Source organism: Phocoena sinus, chromosome 5, assembly GCF_008692025.1.
Source record: "Phocoena sinus isolate mPhoSin1 chromosome 5, mPhoSin1.pri, whole genome shotgun sequence".
In the NCBI taxonomy this organism is placed as follows: Eukaryota; Metazoa; Chordata; class Mammalia; order Artiodactyla; family Phocoenidae; genus Phocoena; species Phocoena sinus.
In genome coordinates this window covers 18,632,987-18,651,498 of record NC_045767.1, presented here as the reverse complement: position 1 = coordinate 18,651,498, position 18,512 = coordinate 18,632,987, and the positions used below count along the sequence as shown (strand labels likewise).

Sequence of the window (18,512 nt, the reverse complement as noted above, 5' to 3'; positions counted from 1 at the left end):
CTCTTCTTCTTCACTTAATCTTTTCTGTACTACCTTTAATCATTTGTTTTGTTCTGTACTACTTTCAGCCTTGTAGTGTTACAAGTATGTGGAAAATAACTTTATTCATGCCTCTTTTCTTGGAATTATTTTTTTAATTCAATATGAGATTATCGATATCGATGAGAAAACTGAGATGCAAAGAGATTTAATTGACTAAGGTCACACAGCTAATAAGTGGCAGAGCTGGGATTTTTACTCTGGCACACTTGCTTCAGGGTAGGCACATTTGACTGTATTTTACTTCAGACAATAGTTGTGCTTATGACAAATCTCTTACTCTTTTAAGCATGTGGTTTTTAAGTCTACTTATTATCATATCTTTGGGGGTTCTAATTTAGTTTTGTTTTTATAAATTTATTTATTTTATTTTTGGCTGCGTTGGGTCTTCATTGCTGCATGTGGGTTTTCTCTAGTTGGAATGAGCGGGGGCTACTCTTCATTGTGGTGCACACGCTTCTTGTTGCAGTGGTTTCTCTTGTTGCGGAGCACACACTCCAGGCGTGCGGACTTCAGTAGTTGTGGCACACAGGCTCAGTAGTTGTGGCACACGGGCTTAATTGCTCCACGGCATGTGGGATCTTCCTGGACCAGGGCTCAAACCCGTGTCCCCTACATTGGCAGGTGGATTCTTAACCACTGAGCCACCAGGGAAGCCCCTAAGTTAGTTTTTAAAATGTGACTTTTTTTCCATCTTCACAAGTACTTCTTAAAATAGCTCGTTAAAAATTTATTCCAGCTATCTTAACTTTTTTGAGTAATGGAACTAGTTTTTGGCATCAAAACATTTTGTGGATTCCCACATAATTGCAATTAAATTTTCTCAATGTAATTGAAAAAATATTTTCTGGAAAAAAATATTACTGAGAACTGTGTAACACCTTTAAATGATTTTCTGTTTTTGTAATCGCAACACAATATATATTTGAGAAAACAATAGCATATATATGTGCGTGTCATATTATTTATTCATGTTTTAGATAATGCTTGGTATTAATGTAGGGCCTTCAAGCACAGAAGTCTGCAACCCACAGACTGGGAACCATACTTTAGACTATTAATGAATGATAATAACAAAAGTAAAATTTACATTTGTTTCTAGGATGCTAGAGTTGAATAGATTCAAATTCAGGGGGAAAATATTTACATATGTAGATCAAAGAAGTCTAATTTTTATCAAACTCAAACCTTACCATTAAAGTGGAAGTACTCTTCACATTATCCACCTAAAAGGTTCCTATTACCTGTGAGGTGTTAACAGGTATAATTATGGAATTTTTAATAGTTATCTTTTTCATCTTTGATTATAGTATAGTCTTCTGAAATGGAAAAAGAAACAGATTTTTCAGATATTAAGACAACCAAAAACATGATGTCTGTGAAACACAGATTATTTCCAGGAAAATAGAGCTGAAAGATCAAAAAATGCTTTGAGTTTGGCTGCTTTCTTTTTCTTTCTTCTTTAGTAATCAGTGTCTTGTTCCTAAAGAATTAGTACTGGGCTTCCCTGGTGGCGCAGTGGTTAAGAATCCACCTGCCAATGCAGGGGACACGGGTTCGAGCCCTGGTCCGGGAAGATCCCACATGCCGCGGGGCAACTGGGCCCGTGAGCCACAACTACTGAGCCTGCGCGTCTGGAGCCTGCGCTCCACAACGAGAGGCCGCGACAGTGAGAGGCCCGCGCACCGCGATGAAGAGTGGGCCCTGCTCGCCGCAACTAGCGAAAGCCCTCGCATAGAAACGAAGACCCAACACAGCCAAAAATAAATAAATAAATAAATTTAAAAAAAAAAAAAAAAAAAAAAAAAAGAATTAGTACTAAGAGTCATTCAAAAAGATTCATTAAAACCAGCAGTGAAATTGTTCTGATCAGACTTCTTTTAAGCAGACTCTTGTTTTTTAGCCTTGGACACAATAGTCTTTTTTCGTTCTTCTGAAATCAGATGAGTTTTAAAGATTTGAGAAAATGAACTCTGGTATTTGAAGGTTAAAATCTGATGCATTCAACAGAATTTTGATTCAGAAAAGCTAGAAGTAAAAGTATAAATTCTAGTTTTACAAATATAGTAATAAAGAATATGCTTCAGTGGTAACTTAATCTCCATATTAGAGAACTAAGATACTCAATGAATTTCAAAGTATCAGACTGATAAAGCAACACCTGGATTAATGTACTTTATTTAAAACTGTTATGAAGGAATGACTAGTCATATGAAGTGAACTTTTATCTTTCATTTAAGTAAAAATGTATGTTGTATTTTATGTTCTGTAAAAGTTGACACATTATTGCACTACTTGTAGAACATAAATAGCAACTTGGGAACAACTTTGTGAATGGTTACTAGTTTTCTAAATCATTTAGTTTATACATTCTATTAAATTTTTAAGCTTATTATCAATATTTAGTATGAACTTTTTCTCATTTTCAAATTGAGATCCATTGCTTTTCAGCCATAGCAGAGAGATAGGTTTCCAGAATAAAACAAACAGTTTAAAATACCATGCCCACAAAGAGATAAATAGATATCCCGTGGGGATAGGGCTAAAGTTGGAGAAGTCACATTCTCCCTTCTTTTCAAGACACACAAAGTGTAAAACAAGATAATTTGTCCTGTTCATTGCCATCAAGATTTGCACGTCAAAATAATAGCCCCATTCTGTCAGCTCTGTGTTGAGTACTCTCCAGAATACTGTGGTAAATCACAGGTGGGTTGTTCAGGTGTTCAGAGAGCCCTCAGGAATGGGCAAATAATCAACTGACAGGTCATTGCTAAATCAAGGAATTTACCCTTTTCTTTGGCATATCATAGCTCATGAAGGCTAACATTTTGGTAACTGTTTCAGGAAAAGAAATATTGTACTGTATTTCCTTTCTTCCCTTCAGTCTCTGTGATACAAAGCAAACAAACTTGTTTACAGAACATCCAGCATTTGATTGAGTAAGTGACAGTTAGGAAATTAAGCTGTTAATACAGGAGGATGATTAAGTGAGGAAATCCGTCTTTTGTCAGCCACTCATATTTTTATTAGTTTTAAAATAGAATCTGCCTTCAGTTTCAGTGGGAGTGTTAGATGTACATGGTTTAATGGATTTTGTACTTGAAATCTGGCTTTCCTCTTTTACTTACAATCTAACATCACAATAGAAAATAATTAAAATAGTCTTGTAAATGATTGATCTAGGATGATGGTTTAGGCTTATTTATTGAGTCAGAGCTCCACACCTGTTCTGTGTCATAACAACTTCCTCAGAGGATGAGTTTCGTTTTGTTTTGGTTTTTTTAAGCCATCCTTTCTTGTGATGCCAGAGACATTATAAATCTCTAAATTGAAAAATGCTGAATTAAATTTGGTTCTTATTTAAATCTATTTAAAATTAACCCTTTGGATACTTTCTGATTTTTAAAGTGGATTGCTGATTATCACATTGCTCTGTATATATTTCTTTTTTTAATAAGTCTTGATGTTTATCGCAATATAAAGAATAATCGTAACATTACATACAACATTCTTCCCCTAAATGACGTTTACTGAAAACAACTGTAAATTTTTACATTTAAGATCATCAAAGTAGACACATATAGGATGACCAAGATTTTATTTGTTTGGTGGCAAATGGAAATTTGAGCTCACATGTAATATAAGTCAGCATTGTCATAAACCTACTAAAAAATGCTCATGTCATTTTAGGCTTCATTAATTATAGTATCCAGACCACATGAACTAATACTTTTGTGGTACTCTGTCCTGGTCAGATCACATCTAGAACATAATACACAGTTTTGGGATCTCATGGTTTGTGAATAATTTTAGACATAACAGGTATGGATCAGAACATGATTTTACCTTGGAAAATAGAAAAATACAAGGCAGTTATTGCCTTCAGATATTTAAAAGTTTATCCTATAGAAAGGACAGAATTAAAAGGTCTGGCAAAACAAATAGAACAATTTCCCAATGAACTAGAATTGTTCACTTACTATTATCATCCTGTTATTGCAGGTGTTTTAAAAAGGGGCTGATTATGCTAAATGTCTGCTATGTTGATTGGAAGTTGGAAAAGATCATTTTTGACCTCTTTTCAATTTTGATTGAAGTTGATTAGGAAGTTGGAAAAGATAATTTCTGACCTCTTCAATTTTGAATTGAATTGGCAAAAGTATAAAACGATTTTATTATTCAATCACTTAGCATACATGTGAATATTTACAAATTTGGGATTTGAATTTTGAGACTAATCATTGAAAATTACCTTTGGTCCTATGAACGTTCCACGTATTTTTGCCTTCTATATTTTTTCTTCTTTTTAAAGATGATTGCAAATATGTATCAAAAAGAAAAAGAAAACAAACATCAAAATTTGGCCCAGGTCATATAAATCCAGTCTGAAGCTAGAGATAGGAATAAGAATGAACAATACAGGTCCTCTGTTTAACATGCGAATCCCACTTTTCCGATCATATGTGAAAGTTGCATATTAGGAACTTAATAGCACAGTCTAATAACTTGCTGCTTTCTTTGAAGCAAACATGGTCCCTCCTCGAAAGGGGGGAAATGTACTTGAAGATCATTTCTTGGCAGTGTTGCCCTTTGAACTCTAGGTTGACTATTTGAATAGATAGGCTTTCTGGCTCATCTCATCATCCAAAACTTCTTGATATTCTTCTCCTTTCTTTAATGTTGTAAATATTTGGGAGAGTGGATAGTGAATATAGGTTGTATGTTTGTGCAGAATTCAGCAAGAGAGGTTGGGTGTTTTGCATTAAGTATCTATATTACTATAAAGTTTAATTGCTTTTAGATACTAGTTAGCACTGAGTAGTACACAGAAAGTACCTGTTACACAGAGTTACTCATTTGTGGAATATAAGAGTGAAAGAATATATGCATGCATCCTTGATAGTTACAAGGGCAGTCATCATGTTTTATCCATGGCCTAGTCTCAGGATGTTTTTTGGCACTCTCAAGTCCTGATTAACGTTTGTCATGTAAATAAATATATTCAATTCAGATAGCAGCAGATAGATGTTAGCATTTAGACAAAGCAGATATATTGTCATTTTTTAAATTATATATGTAATTTATTTCATCATTAAATTATGAATTTTCTAGGGAATCTATACATATGTTGATTTCATATCAATCTAAAACAACGTATTGTATAGATATATTAACTTTGGTAGTCTGCCATAAACTTCACTCCATTCTTGTGGGCATTGATACAGGAGAATGGTAGTTCTTTTTTTTTTTTTTGGCTGCATTGGGTCTCCGTTGCTGCGTGCAGGCTTTCTCTAGTTGCGGTGAGCGGGGGCTACTCTTCGTTGCAGTGAGCAGGCTTCTCATTGCAGTGGCTTCTCTTGTTGAGGAGCACGGGCTCTGGGTACGCAGGCTTCAGTAGTTGCGGCTCACGGGCTGTAGAGTGCAGGCTCAGTAGTTGCGGTGCATGGGCTTAGTTGTTCCATGGCATGTGGGATCCTCCCAGACCAGGGATCAAACCCATGTTCCCTGCATTGGCAAGCAGATTCTTAACCACTGTGCCACCAGGGAAGTCCTGGAGAATGGTAGTTCTTTTAGATGCCCTCTCACTATTAATCTCTGAAAAACCAAGAGCAGTTACGAAAAGTACTTCTTAGATAATACAGGATAGAATAGCTTTTTCTTTGTTTTCCCCTTAAAATAATCTATAGTTATAAATGGGTCTTAAATAATTTGAAGCTGGATTTGAATTCTATTTTGGCCTTTACTGTGTGATATGAGGCACATGCTAGAGGGATGCTACCTCTTTTTCAGAAATGTTGGTGAATTGTATGGGGTAACTCATATGAACCATTTAGCTTTGAGCCTGTTACAAAGTGAGCCCTTGAGAAACAATAGCTATCATTACAATTTTGCCAGGAAAAAAAAAAAAAATATTAACATGTCATGGATAAATACCTGACTTTAGCACTTAAAATTTTAAGTTGTTACGTCTTCGATTGTTTTATTTTTCCTTTTCAATTCTAATGTTGAAATTTTTTCTCCCATTATACAGACTGTATTGGCAATTTGTCATTGGTCATCACTATAAATGAATTGCTTGTTAACTCTAAGTATTCCTTTGGGGAACCTGGTGATATCTCCTTTTCCTCTCACAGTGTGATGGTTAATGCATGTGATATCTATGCCCCTTCCTCTATATTTTTCTGCATAAAGGTTTCTGAGATCTCAAGGAATCTGGAATGGTAAGGTCCTCATCCATTGTCAGGAATCCAGCTTCTTAGGAGCTTTTCCAGCCTTTTGGCTAATACCTAAATAGAATCTTCTGATTTCCTCAACTTGGTGACTAACATTTTTGTATTTTTAAACTGGCCTGGGTTGATATGAGTCTGTTTGGAGAAGGGTAGTCTGGAAAGTGTTAAGCCAGAAACAGGAAGATTTAAAGATTGAATCACCCTGTCATTCATTGTATACATAATACCTTATTTTCTCCAAGGTTCTTGTTTAGCCTGTATGATCTGCCTTATATACATGTGCACACACACACATTTTCCAATATAGTCTATAACATGTACCGAATAAACTACACCATCTGTATCTTTCTGTCTATTCTAATCTTGGTCAGCATCTGCATAGCACTTCTAATAGAATTGCATAGAACTTATGAGCTCAAAATAAATACAAATTTAAGCTTTTCATCTTTATTCTAGGAACATTCCCCATTTCCAAGTTATTTATATTATCATAATTCTCCTATGAAATCATAAAACAAAAATTGTACCATCCCTTCAAATCAGAACTTTATTCAGTTTATGACTCTGCTTGGAATAAGAACAAAAGTTTAAAGAAGGTATGATTTAAGTATTACTAGGGGAAAATAAGGAGAAAAGTGTTAGGTTAATAAATTTGCATTGTATGCACATTGTCAGCCTCCCAATCTGTAGAAGCATGAAAAATAGAATTTATGTTTTGCATTTTTCAGAAAGTGAGAGACCAGTAGGATTTTAACAGTTTCATAAATGGAGCAGAAAAGAAGAAAACTGTTGAACCTAAAGCCTGGCTTCATCCAGAAGTAAATATAAATTTTTCTTTTTCTGTCTTTAACCTGAAAGTATGCTCAGAAAGTCAGGCCTCACCAGAAACATTACTGATGCTTTGGGGCAGTATTTTTTTCAGCTTATGTCCTTTAGTTCAGTCTTTCTGTCTAATGCTGGGAAATATTCCCACCAATATTGAATGAATGAACTTATGTGAAAGTTTATGCCTGGGGAAAAAGCAAGCTAGAGGCTTTTGATACCTAGTACTAGCTGGTTTGATATAGTAAATGTTACAGTTCAGAGAACAGAGAGATTACGGAAAGTCAGAATAGTTAGGAAAAGATAAACACACATTACTTATTTGTTAAAAAATTCATTTTCTATGTGGCAGGCTAAGTAGTTTGCATATACTGTCTCATTTCAATCAGCATAATAATGCAGTTAAGGTAGATACTCTTCATACTGTTTTGTAGGTAAAGAAACAGTCTCGCAGAGTTTAAGAAACTTGGTCCGTGATCTAACAGCTAATAAATGACTCTATAATGAATGTTACTTTTGTTCATTTGGATATTCTTCCCAGAAATCAGTGACTTTTCATGGCCTTTAAAGAATCTGAACTAGTTAACAGGATTGCTACAGACCTTGGGAGTTTCTGGGAATAGATTTAAAGGCACTGAGAAAATCTGATGATGGCTATTGAGTGGGAAGTTAAGTAATCCACCTAATTCTCTGTACTAAAAATAAAGTCAGTTGCAATATATTCTTTTATCATTGACCTGAAAAATTTCTGAGTGTGTAATCCTATGGTGAGTGATAATGTGTCATCCAAGCTTGCTTTACTTTTGGCAGGTACCAGTTGAATCTAAGAAGTACCTGCTTCTTGTATACAAGGTTTTAATTTGTTTAACAGACAAAAATATGTATTTGCAGCTTGAGGGATCTTTCATGAATGGCGGTGTTCGGTAATACCTCTCTTTCAAGCATGCCATGGTATCTTGTTAACAGTGACATTTATGAGTTGAAGTAGAAACCAAAATCATTTCAAAATAGACACTGTTCACTACAACATTATTGGCATCTGTTTTTAGCATACCAATAATTATTATTAGGGAGCTCTTTTTTGTATGGCAATTTAACATTTTTTTATTGATTGATTGGTTGTATCTAAGCTGCTACAGCTTGATATGTGATGGTTAAGAACATGGACTCAGGCCATGGGTTTGAATCCCAGTTACATCTCCTACCATATGTATGACCTTTGGCAAATTAGTGAATCTGTGTGACTGTTTTTTCACCTGTAAAATGGAAATTACAGTAGTACCTATTACAGAGGGTTGTTGTGAGGATTAAATGAATAATAAATTTGAAATAACTTAAAACAATGCTTAATAAATATTATTTGTTAGCCTACTTTTTAAAAGTTTGCCTCAGTTTATACCCATGAAAAATTCTTTATGGATATTTTGTTCACTGTGTATTAAAATACATTATTAAATGTGGTTGATTTATATGTAATAGATCATCTATATATATTCATTATAAGGTATCATTTATATATTAATCTGGTAGGCTAGTACAAATGTACTCTTTTTGAAAATTATTTGTGCTTTTGGAAATCTGAGATCCTTCCCAATATTTATGTATAGTGAATTTCCAAAAAGAAAATGAACATTAGATTTGTGAGGTACATGGGAAGGTTCTATTCCCAGACAGTTAATAATTATTATTAAATTCCTAATTATACTTTTCCCAATAGTAGTAATTATTATTAAATTCCAATTATACTTTGCCTTTAATAATTATTATTAAATTCCTAATTATACTTTGCCTTATAATTATTATTAAATTCCTAATTATACTTTGCCTAATTATATTATTAAATTCCTAATTATACTTTGCCTCTACTTTTTAATATATTAAAAATATTCCTAAAAATATTTTCAACATTTTGATTGTTTTCTGGGGGCTTTGTTTGTTTTTTTACCTACTAAAAATATTTGTTTAGATCCTTAGTGTGTATAATGTTAAGTGCTGGGAATACAAGAATGAATAAATAGATGAAATCTCTTCTCATGAGGCATATGGTTTGGTGGTGGTTACAGACAAGTAAACAGGGAACTACAATAAAGTGCTAAATTCTGTGATGGCAGAAGTGCAGAGAACTCCAAGGGGAATGGGGTAGGACAAAGAGAACACTAAAACTAGATTTAGGAAAAAAGAAAAGTTTCTTAGAATGAACCTGGTAAGGGGGCTAGAAGTAATGGAGTGGAAGGGATGAGATGTTTCAGGAAGAGCATAACATTATGTGGAAAGGCCTAAAATGGAGAGAGCACATGATACATTTGTAGTTCAATATGGCTTGGCCATGGAGGGGAAGATGAGAATGGCAGAAGTGATCACACTGAAGAGACAATTTATGTTTTAACCGTAATAGTCTTTGAATACCATGGCAAAGAATTTTTCTCTTATCCTGGGAGCAAGAGTAACCATTAAGGCTGCTAAGCAGCCGGTGGCATGATCAGATAGGTGTTTCAGAATTCTCTGATTATAATAAGAGGAGGGACAGTGAGGGTCTGTTGGTAGAAGTGACTTTTCAGCAATCTAGGAGGAGAGTCAGTGTTCTGAATTCGGGAATTATGAAGACGAGGTGAAAGGAAGTAGTTGGTTTCAAGAGATCCTTAGGAGTGGAATGCACAGGACATCATGGTTGGTTAGACGATGGCCTTGATTTTACTCTGACAGGATCAGCGTTCTGAGCATTCAGTCTGTACAGCTGAGTGGGGCCCTGTGCCCAGAAGGGACTCACTATTGGTTTAATGCTGTTGTTGCTGTCTTTAAATTCTTAATGTTTTTTGAACAGGGAACCCCAGATTTTCCTTTTAAACTCAGCCTTGTAAATTATGTAGCCAGTCCTGGTCTTGAGAACTGGTTGGATGGTGGTATGTTTCACAGGGAGAGGGAAAACAGGAATACATTTTGGGGGAAAGATAAAGAGCTCTGTATGGGATATATTGAGTTTAAGGTATTTAAAATATTTAATAGCCTTTGGATCCTTAGTTCAGCTGGCCAATGATACAGATTTAAGACTAAGCATTTTAGTGATAATTGAAGCCATTGGAATGGATAGTATCTCCTAGCGTAAGTATATAGTAGCTGAAGAAAAGGTTGAAAGGAAGGAACCCAGGTGCACTCCAATATTCAAGAGTGGGCAGAAGAAAAGGAGTCCGTAATGAGTGCAGAAGAAATTATATCTATGTAGGAGTTTGAATATTCAGAAATAAATTATGTAAAGTTAGAGTTTGTAAGTTTATTGATGTCAGGAAGTTAAGAGAGTTCCTAGCTAATATATTTTATTTCCTCTGTGACATAGGAGGTTAGGTCAGCTGCTGAGAAAAAAGGAAAGTGGTCAGGTTAGGGATTTGAGCTTGAAATAACTTCCGAGAAAAAGAACTTTATGAGGAAATTGGAATGCCAGGCAAGGTTAAGGATCTATATGAGAATGGAGATAATTTTGTTGAGATTTTTCATTTTCAGTGCTTAGCCGTCAGTTGTAGTTGTGTGAAATGGAGATGGTCATATTGATTGGGACTCAGTTTTGCCACATGGAGGAAAGAGTGTTGAATGGATGATTAGGCAGCGATTCTTAAACTTTAATATGCATTTGAGTCACTTGTATGTCTGGGATGGAGTCTGAGATTTAGCAATTCTAATGTTTCTGGAAAAGACTGAGGGTCTAAGTATTGTATATTTTAAGAAGATCTCCCAGATAATTCGTATGCACATTAAAGTTTGAGAAGCACCTAGCTGGAGAATGATTGAAGTATACAGTAAAATCTAAAGAAAAGGACTGATAGGGTGAAAATTGAGGGGTTATGCAACCGGTAGTCTCAATGAATGAAGACTACCTTTAATCATTTGGATAGTCTCTGAATTCAATGTAGGTATATTTTTGTCTTTTGTGACTGTTAATTTTTCCATTTTACCAGAGGCAAAATATTTTCAATGATTTTCTTGAACAAAGTAACACTTGTATATAATACATGTCAAGGTCCATATGCAGAGACCAGACCAATTATAAATTAGTAAGTAGAATCTTGACAGTGGGATGTTATAAAACTCATGACTCAAATTTGTATGGAACTTTTAATAATCATTATTTAGCCTTTATAATCCTATGAGTTGGTAGAATTAGATAGTTTATGCTAATTATACATGTAAAGTAGAGCTACCAGATTCATTAAACCCTCCCATGTCATTTTGAAAATACATTTTTTTAGTGATTTAGAAATTGAAGTTATGAATGCCTCTGTGTTTTCACAAATGAATACTTTGAATAACTTAATTTCATTTTAACTTTTATAAAGTGTTGCTTTGCAAATAGACTGCACTTCATATTTGACGTGCACATAACGCCACACTTCATTCAGAGGCATAGATATTGGTGAATGGACTGGGGAGAATTAGCCCTACATTTTGCCTAGAAATTTTCAATATAAACTCTTAAAAAAAACCTGCTGTATATGCATAATTGTGTGTACATATACCTTTGTTTATAGGGAAAAAAACCTGAAAAGATACATATGTTCAAATGTTAAAAGTGGTTATCTATGGAAGTGATGGTAAGTATATATTTCCCTGTTTTCTAACTTTACTGCAATGAACATGGATTTCTCTTTAATTAAAAGTGTAAATATATATAAACTTTACTGTCATAAAATTTTGATAATGTCTTAAATTGTCTCCTGAGCTAAATTCTTTACCATTCCTTAGCACCATAACTAGACATACATACTCGATCTCAATTCCACAATGAGTCAAGACAAATTCAACAGTCATTAGGTGATGAAGGTCTCATTCAGATGAAGTAAATAATCTTTTCCTTCAATGCCAGTAGATAACCTATTTTATATAGACATATTATTTTTCAGAGGGTACTTAGCTAACTGTAGCTTGCTATAATTGTGCCCACTAGTGATTAAAATCTCTGATAATTATTATGGTAAGGCTATAAGGACTTGCATCTCTGCAGTAAAATCTTTTATCAACACAACTTAAAATGTACGGTAAATTTATTCTGTGGTACTAAATAAACCAAGGATTATGGGTTTTGAGAATTACAATGAATTCTACAGTTCTTACTAGAATTAGAGCTAGTAAGAGAGTTTAAAACATTAATATAATAGTCATTAAATTTTGTGAATATTCAGGTTTTTAGAATGTTTTTTACTCAATCTTCTGTTATCTTTTTTGTACCTAAATCAAACCACAAATAGTGGTTACTATTAATTTTAATAATAAATATGTTTAATCAAAGTACTTTGAAAATAAAAACTTACTATTCCTTAATGTTACTCTAATCTGTACAGGTCAATAAAGTACATTTTATAAATATGTATCTTCCCAGGAATTAAACTATGTCCTGTTTGCACCCCCAGGAAGAGACTAGTTTACTCTTCTCATCAGTAAGGCCAGGCCAGTTGTCATAATTAATTTGCCAAGACATACTATGAAATTAGTAAGTGCCAATTATCCCCTTTCTATAAAAGACTGAGGGACAGAAAGCATTAGGCAGTTTGCCAGTAGACAAGTAGTAAACTTCATGGAAGAGCTCAAGTAGTCTCTAGGCCTGGGGAATTGACAATTTTTCTAGTTACTCTAGGAATCATTGGCATCATTTTGTTGTTATTACCCTATCATATATAGACATGACAGAAATTCTGGAAAGGGTACATCCTCATAACTTTTTTTTTTCTTTTTTTTTGCTGCATTGGGTCTTTGTTGCTGTGCGTGGGCTTTCTCTAGTTGCAGCAAGCGGGGGCTGTGTTGCAGTGTGCGGGCTTCTCATTGTGGTGGCTTCTCTTATTGCGGAGCATGGGCTCTAGGCACGCAGGCTCAGTAGTTGTGGCACACGAACTCTAGACCGCAGGCTCAGTAGTTGTGGCGCACAGGCTTAGTTGCTCCGCGGCATGTGGGATCTTCCCGGACCAGGGCTCGAACCCGTGTCCCCTGCACTGGTAGGTGGATTCTTAACTACTGCGCCACCAGGAAAGTCCATCCTCATAACTTTTTAGCTCTATTTATCTGTCGGTTTCATTTACTTTTTTTTTTTAATAACCAAAATAGTTTATATTATAACTTAAAATTCTTTCATATAAAAAATAGCAATCTTTAACTAATGCTTTCTACTCTCCTAGGAAAAGGACATTAAAAATGCTGCACATTAAGACATTAATTGCATTCTTTATATTTAATTTCCACATTTCACATTTGCTACCTGTAATTTCACCAAGATCTATTTCACCTGGCCTTTATAAAATGTTTCACTTTGAAATGATTATATAATCATTCATTTACTTTTTAATATTCTTTCTAACAGATATTTTTCTGTCTTGCTCAGCAAAGTTCAATTTAAGGATAAACTATATAAATGATCTAATTCAATTTCAATTTCTTTACATGCTTCAATAATATAGTCATGCTAATTATACTTTCCCTTTTGCTCTCTTATCATCTGAAGCCAGATTATAGTTTTATATACTAGGTTCTGCACTGGGTGCCAGATGCAAGGGAAGCCAGTAAATAACTTAATATCCAGAAAGATCCTAGCTTTGGTTGAAAAAGGAAGATGTCTTGTAAGTAGGACTGTTGTAAACTATACAGTAATTGTAAATCTCCACAATTATAAAGGGGCATTTTCTCTTCTTTCTTTAACTTGTCTTAAGTATTAGATATGATTAAAAGAAGAAGTGTTTCTCTCAATAAAAGAAAAAAATTACTTGTTTTTACAGTCAGTTTTGAGACAAAAGGAAAAACTCCACTGGGATAAAAATATGTCCACACAGGGCCTGCTATGTAAAATTTTCCAGACTCATAGGGACTTGAACCCCGTTTTTTAGTTATTTGATGAAATTGCGCATACTAGTTTATGAATAGGTCTGAATGTTCTTGTGTTCTTTTTCATATAAAATATTTTAAAAATCTGTCAGTTTTGGTTTCTCCATTAGTAGATGGACCTGTGGGAAGGTGGGACTTGTTTACAAAATGCATTGAAAGCAAGTACTTTCCCAGCCTTGAATAATTTATTTTCTCCTTCTTCCAGTCTCTTGTGGAACATATTCTATTGTGTCCACTGAACATTTAATATACATGGCTTTAAATTGCTATTTATCGTTATGTTTATCCCTACATTGCAAGCTCCTGAAAGGCAGAGATTCACTCTCTTGCTTGTGATATTCCCATTGCCTGTATCTTACATAGAATTAGTTTTTAACAAATTATTCATAAATTATTTATTCTGACAGTTTATTTTACCCATTACACAATTGGGGGAATAATTTTATCTAGCTACACTGACAGCTTGTATATATATGCCAGCTCTTTTACTCAGTTGCCTAGTTGTTTAAGTGAAACTGAAGCTGGAGACAAGTCAAGGAAGAGGACCAATGCAGCGAAGACACAGGAGTCTTGAAGGTGGCTGCAGTTTCTTCATTAAATCTTGTCAGTGACATAAAGAGTTCTTCAGATAAAACTCATCGATGACAAGTTGAGCAGTTAGTGATACTGCACATCTAATAATAGCAAATCATGCAATTTCAATTTGTTAACATGCTAAGCACCTTACATTATTTCTTTCTTTTACAAGAGAGAGTCTGAAGCTTAGAGAGTTTACAAATTTCCATGGAGTAATGTAGTTCATAGTGGCTGGATTAATATTCTGTTTGAATCCAAAGCCAATGATTTTAACAACTTCCAAACAATAGTAACAACAAAAAATGAGAAACATAATTCACTGTATACCTGAGTTCATTGAGACATACACGATCTCATCTCATTGTTAGTCTCCCCAGCAATTCTCTGGCAAATACTTTCTCATTTTATGGGTGAGGAAATTGATGCCTAATGAGAGATATCCATTTGGCATGTTGGTTTACATTTGTAGATAGATACAGATATAGATAGAAAAAGATATATTTTCGGAGTGGCATTCTAGTGACTGATGATTGAACTACTAAATTTTTAAGATTTAATTAGCAGTAATTTAATTTCAGATGCATTTTATACAGTATTTCTTAATCCTTTAATTTTTTTTTTCCTTTTTGGTGGTTGCATATGGATTACTCTTAATGATTTATAGCAGTACTTTAGAGCAGTTTAGAAAGGTCCCAGCCTAGAAATGTCTGAAATATTTGTAAGGAATAATGCAATTTTATTATCTAGAATCCTGCTAACATATATGATAAATGTTAGTAGAAAAGGATATATTTGCTTTTTTTTTAATTTTCATTTTGTAAAACAAAACATTCCTGTTAAGTTAGAAAATAACCAGGATTTCTGGTTTGGAGAAAACCATGTTTAAGTTAAGTAGCTTTATATGTTTTATATGTTAATTGTTCTAGCAGCGTTCAGAAACCCTAGTGTTTATGAGTATGAGCTGTTATTTAGATTCCCATGGCCCTTCACAGCCCCAGGTCCTAGAAACAAACAAACAACACTTTACATAATAAAAATTGAAATAGAAATTTAAAATATGACCTATAACATGAGGTATGAACTTGCTTAAACTGTGTTTGCTTCCTGCTATGAATTTTCAGAATGCCATTGCTAAATGTGGAAGTATTTCAGAGTCTAGTACGAAATAATTCCAGAGAGAATCAGTTCAGTGTCAAAAAGAAAAATGTAAAAGGAGAAAATTTACTCAATTTTAGAACCAGGAAATGTTAGACCTTAAAGAGACTTTAGAGATGATCTTAGCCTACCTCCCAACTAGGGAGGTGGAAACTGGCTTTATTATGAAGGAGAACGTCAAGAGCCATATTAGAGGGATCATAAGCTGAGGGAGAGTTTTCTAATTGAGCCCTTTTCTTTCCTTCATAGTGCCCTTATAATTGCTCACTCTGTTTTTAGTATAAGGCAAGAAAGTAGCAGTCTAGTGCCAGCTAGAGACAAGACAAGAGTATCAGGACAGTATGGGAGCCTGGCTTGGGAGACAGTATTGTATTAGCAATAGATTTAGGTATCTTATCTCTCTCAACTCTCTTCACTCTGTGGACCAGGCAACTGTTATAGAAGCAGGAAAGCCCCTAATAATAAAGATGCCTAGGGTGGAGATCCTAGGAGATTTGCTAGTGAACAGAGGCCCTGGAGAGGTGGGATTGGAGAGTGAAAGCAGGAAATGATTTTCACTCTCATTTTCTCAGGAGTTGCAGTTTGAAAGGACTTTCAGTTGTGATTTTTTTGTTGTCTTTTCTGATATATAATTCAAATTTTAAAGAACTGGGAGATGTTATTATAGCAAAATTTCCTATATTCTCACCTACTTGTTTATGTGAACAAAGTCTCTCTGTGCTTTATAGTCTGCCATGTTTACAAGAATGCATTGGGGAGGAGGAGACTAATGAGATAATTCCATCGGTCTCATTAAGAAATGAATTTCCAATAAACTTTAACATTTTATGCTTAATATTTTGTCTAAGTCTATAATATATATAATGGTACATAAATAATTGCAATGCTAATTCAATCCAGAGGAAATTTAATAGCTAAAACCTTATATTCATTTGAATTTTTAAAAATTTAATGTGTGTACATAGTTTTATTTGTGAAAATTATTACAAAATGAGTAATGAAGGGGGTAGTGGAATGGAAATACAAATTTAAGGAGAAAAAAAGCAATTTAAAGTTTCTCAGAGCTAGCTTTTATATGGATGATAGTGTTAAATCATTTAAAATTATTGAATAATTGGAAAAAGTTGAAATAAAAGTCATTTAAAAATATCAGTATTTATGGTATTCTGGAAGTTACATCTGTTACAACTATTTAAACATGGGTACATGTGAGAAGGCAATAATTTCACCTTTCTTTTTAAAATATATGTATAGCTCCTTTTTAGCACTACTAAGAGCTACATGTGCACACTGATTAAGACCAGAACTCTACATTTTTGGAGAGCAGGAGGGAGATGAAGAGAGAGAAAAATGCTTTTAAAATTACACAATGAAGCTTTTCCAAGGAGTGATGAAGAGTGCATGCTTATAAAATGATTTTAGAAGCAGATCAGCCAGAACGGTGAAAGGATCAGAATGCTGATATGGCAAAAGATAATGGAGTTGGTCCCTAGCCAGGCTGTAGCAACTGCCTTATTATATTTCAATATGTGCCATTAGCTGTATATCTTGATTCCTTCAACTTTCTGCCCAAACGAATGACTCTTCTTTCTACAGTAACTAGAATAGAGTTGGCTGGTCTGCTGATACCACCACAGCCTTTACTAATCCACTGTATATTCGTAGAGTGGGATAGGAGGATGGTGGTGTTCCTTTGATTTAAAAAAAAAAAAAAAAAAAAGGTACCGACCTTGGAAAAATTTGTGACGTGTTAGAATTGAAGTCAGTATAGAACCCACACATGAGTGCATATGCCTGTAGCGCACTGTTCTTCTACACCTTACCCAAGTTGTAACGGAGGTCTTACTTATGCTTTGTAATTAGAGGAGTTTCATGCTTAGAAATGGGGAAATAGAGAATCAAGTGATGAAGGGAGATAGCAATAAGACTATGTAAGATGAATCTTTGCTGCAGATCTTGGCAAAATCCTAGGCTAAAGAATTAGAATCATCTAATGCAGAAAATGTACAAGGAGTCAATGGAGGGAAAAAGGAAAGAAACAAACACAGGAAGGATACTATCAGAGAAATTGTGCATGGGTGTGGGGGTGGGGGGAAGGTCTGAGGGGAGGAACAGGAAATAAAATAAGTTGTTTGCCTAAATCAGTGATTATCAGTGGGGCTCCAGGGTGTGCCTCTGAAGAGTACGCATGTTTTTACATGAAAGTATACAGATGCTCTCTCTTCTTCACAGGATTCTGATACGACCAAATGATCTTAAACAATGCTTCCCCTGCCTACCTCACACATACAAAATAAAGTAAAATAAATAACTACTTGATTTTGCATGTGGAAATATGCATCCATGTCAATGACGTGGAAGTCTAAACAATGTTATTTTCATCATACAGCCAACATGTAAAAATTTTAGATTTCCTAAGCATTATTTTAGGTAAGAAATTGTAGGGTTTTTTACTGCTTTAAAAAAAAAAAAAACTTTTAGCTAGAATAATTTTCATACTACTCATTTAACTGAGTAGGAAGTAAAATATTAAGAAATATAGCGGCCATTTAAAATATGTAATCCCCAACATTTCTTAATGGGAAGTGGGTTCTGGTAGCTGGAATGCTTTCTACTTTATGCTGTGGTGGGTGTGTATAGGCATGTTTGAAAGAGGAAACTAGGATTGGCCAAACTGCTCATTCCGGCAAGGGGATAGCTGACATCTGATGGATAAAATAATAAATAATGAGGAAACTCAGGTTATTTCTTTGATAGTAGTTATAATCACTAACATTACTGAATACTTATGGTGTGTTGGGCACTATCTTAAAGTTTTACACATGATAAATTATT

General features: G+C 34.4%; 1 protein-coding gene across 2 annotated transcripts in view; it reads left to right on the top strand.

Moving 5' to 3' along the window:
• SPATA5 (spermatogenesis associated 5) overlaps positions 1-18,512 on the top strand; it is a 345,032-nt gene that overhangs the window by 165,094 nt on the left and 161,426 nt on the right. Inside the window, exon 15 of one of the 2 annotated variants that reach the window (XM_032633448.1) lies at positions 6,998-7,074. The exons of the other annotated variant lie outside the window; for it this stretch is intronic. Coding sequence (XP_032489339.1) covers positions 6,998-7,015 — 18 coding nt within the window. The 3' untranslated portion in view covers positions 7,016-7,074. Of the gene's footprint in view, positions 1-6,997; positions 7,075-18,512 lie in introns of those variants that run through there. 2 annotated transcript variants of the gene reach the window in all.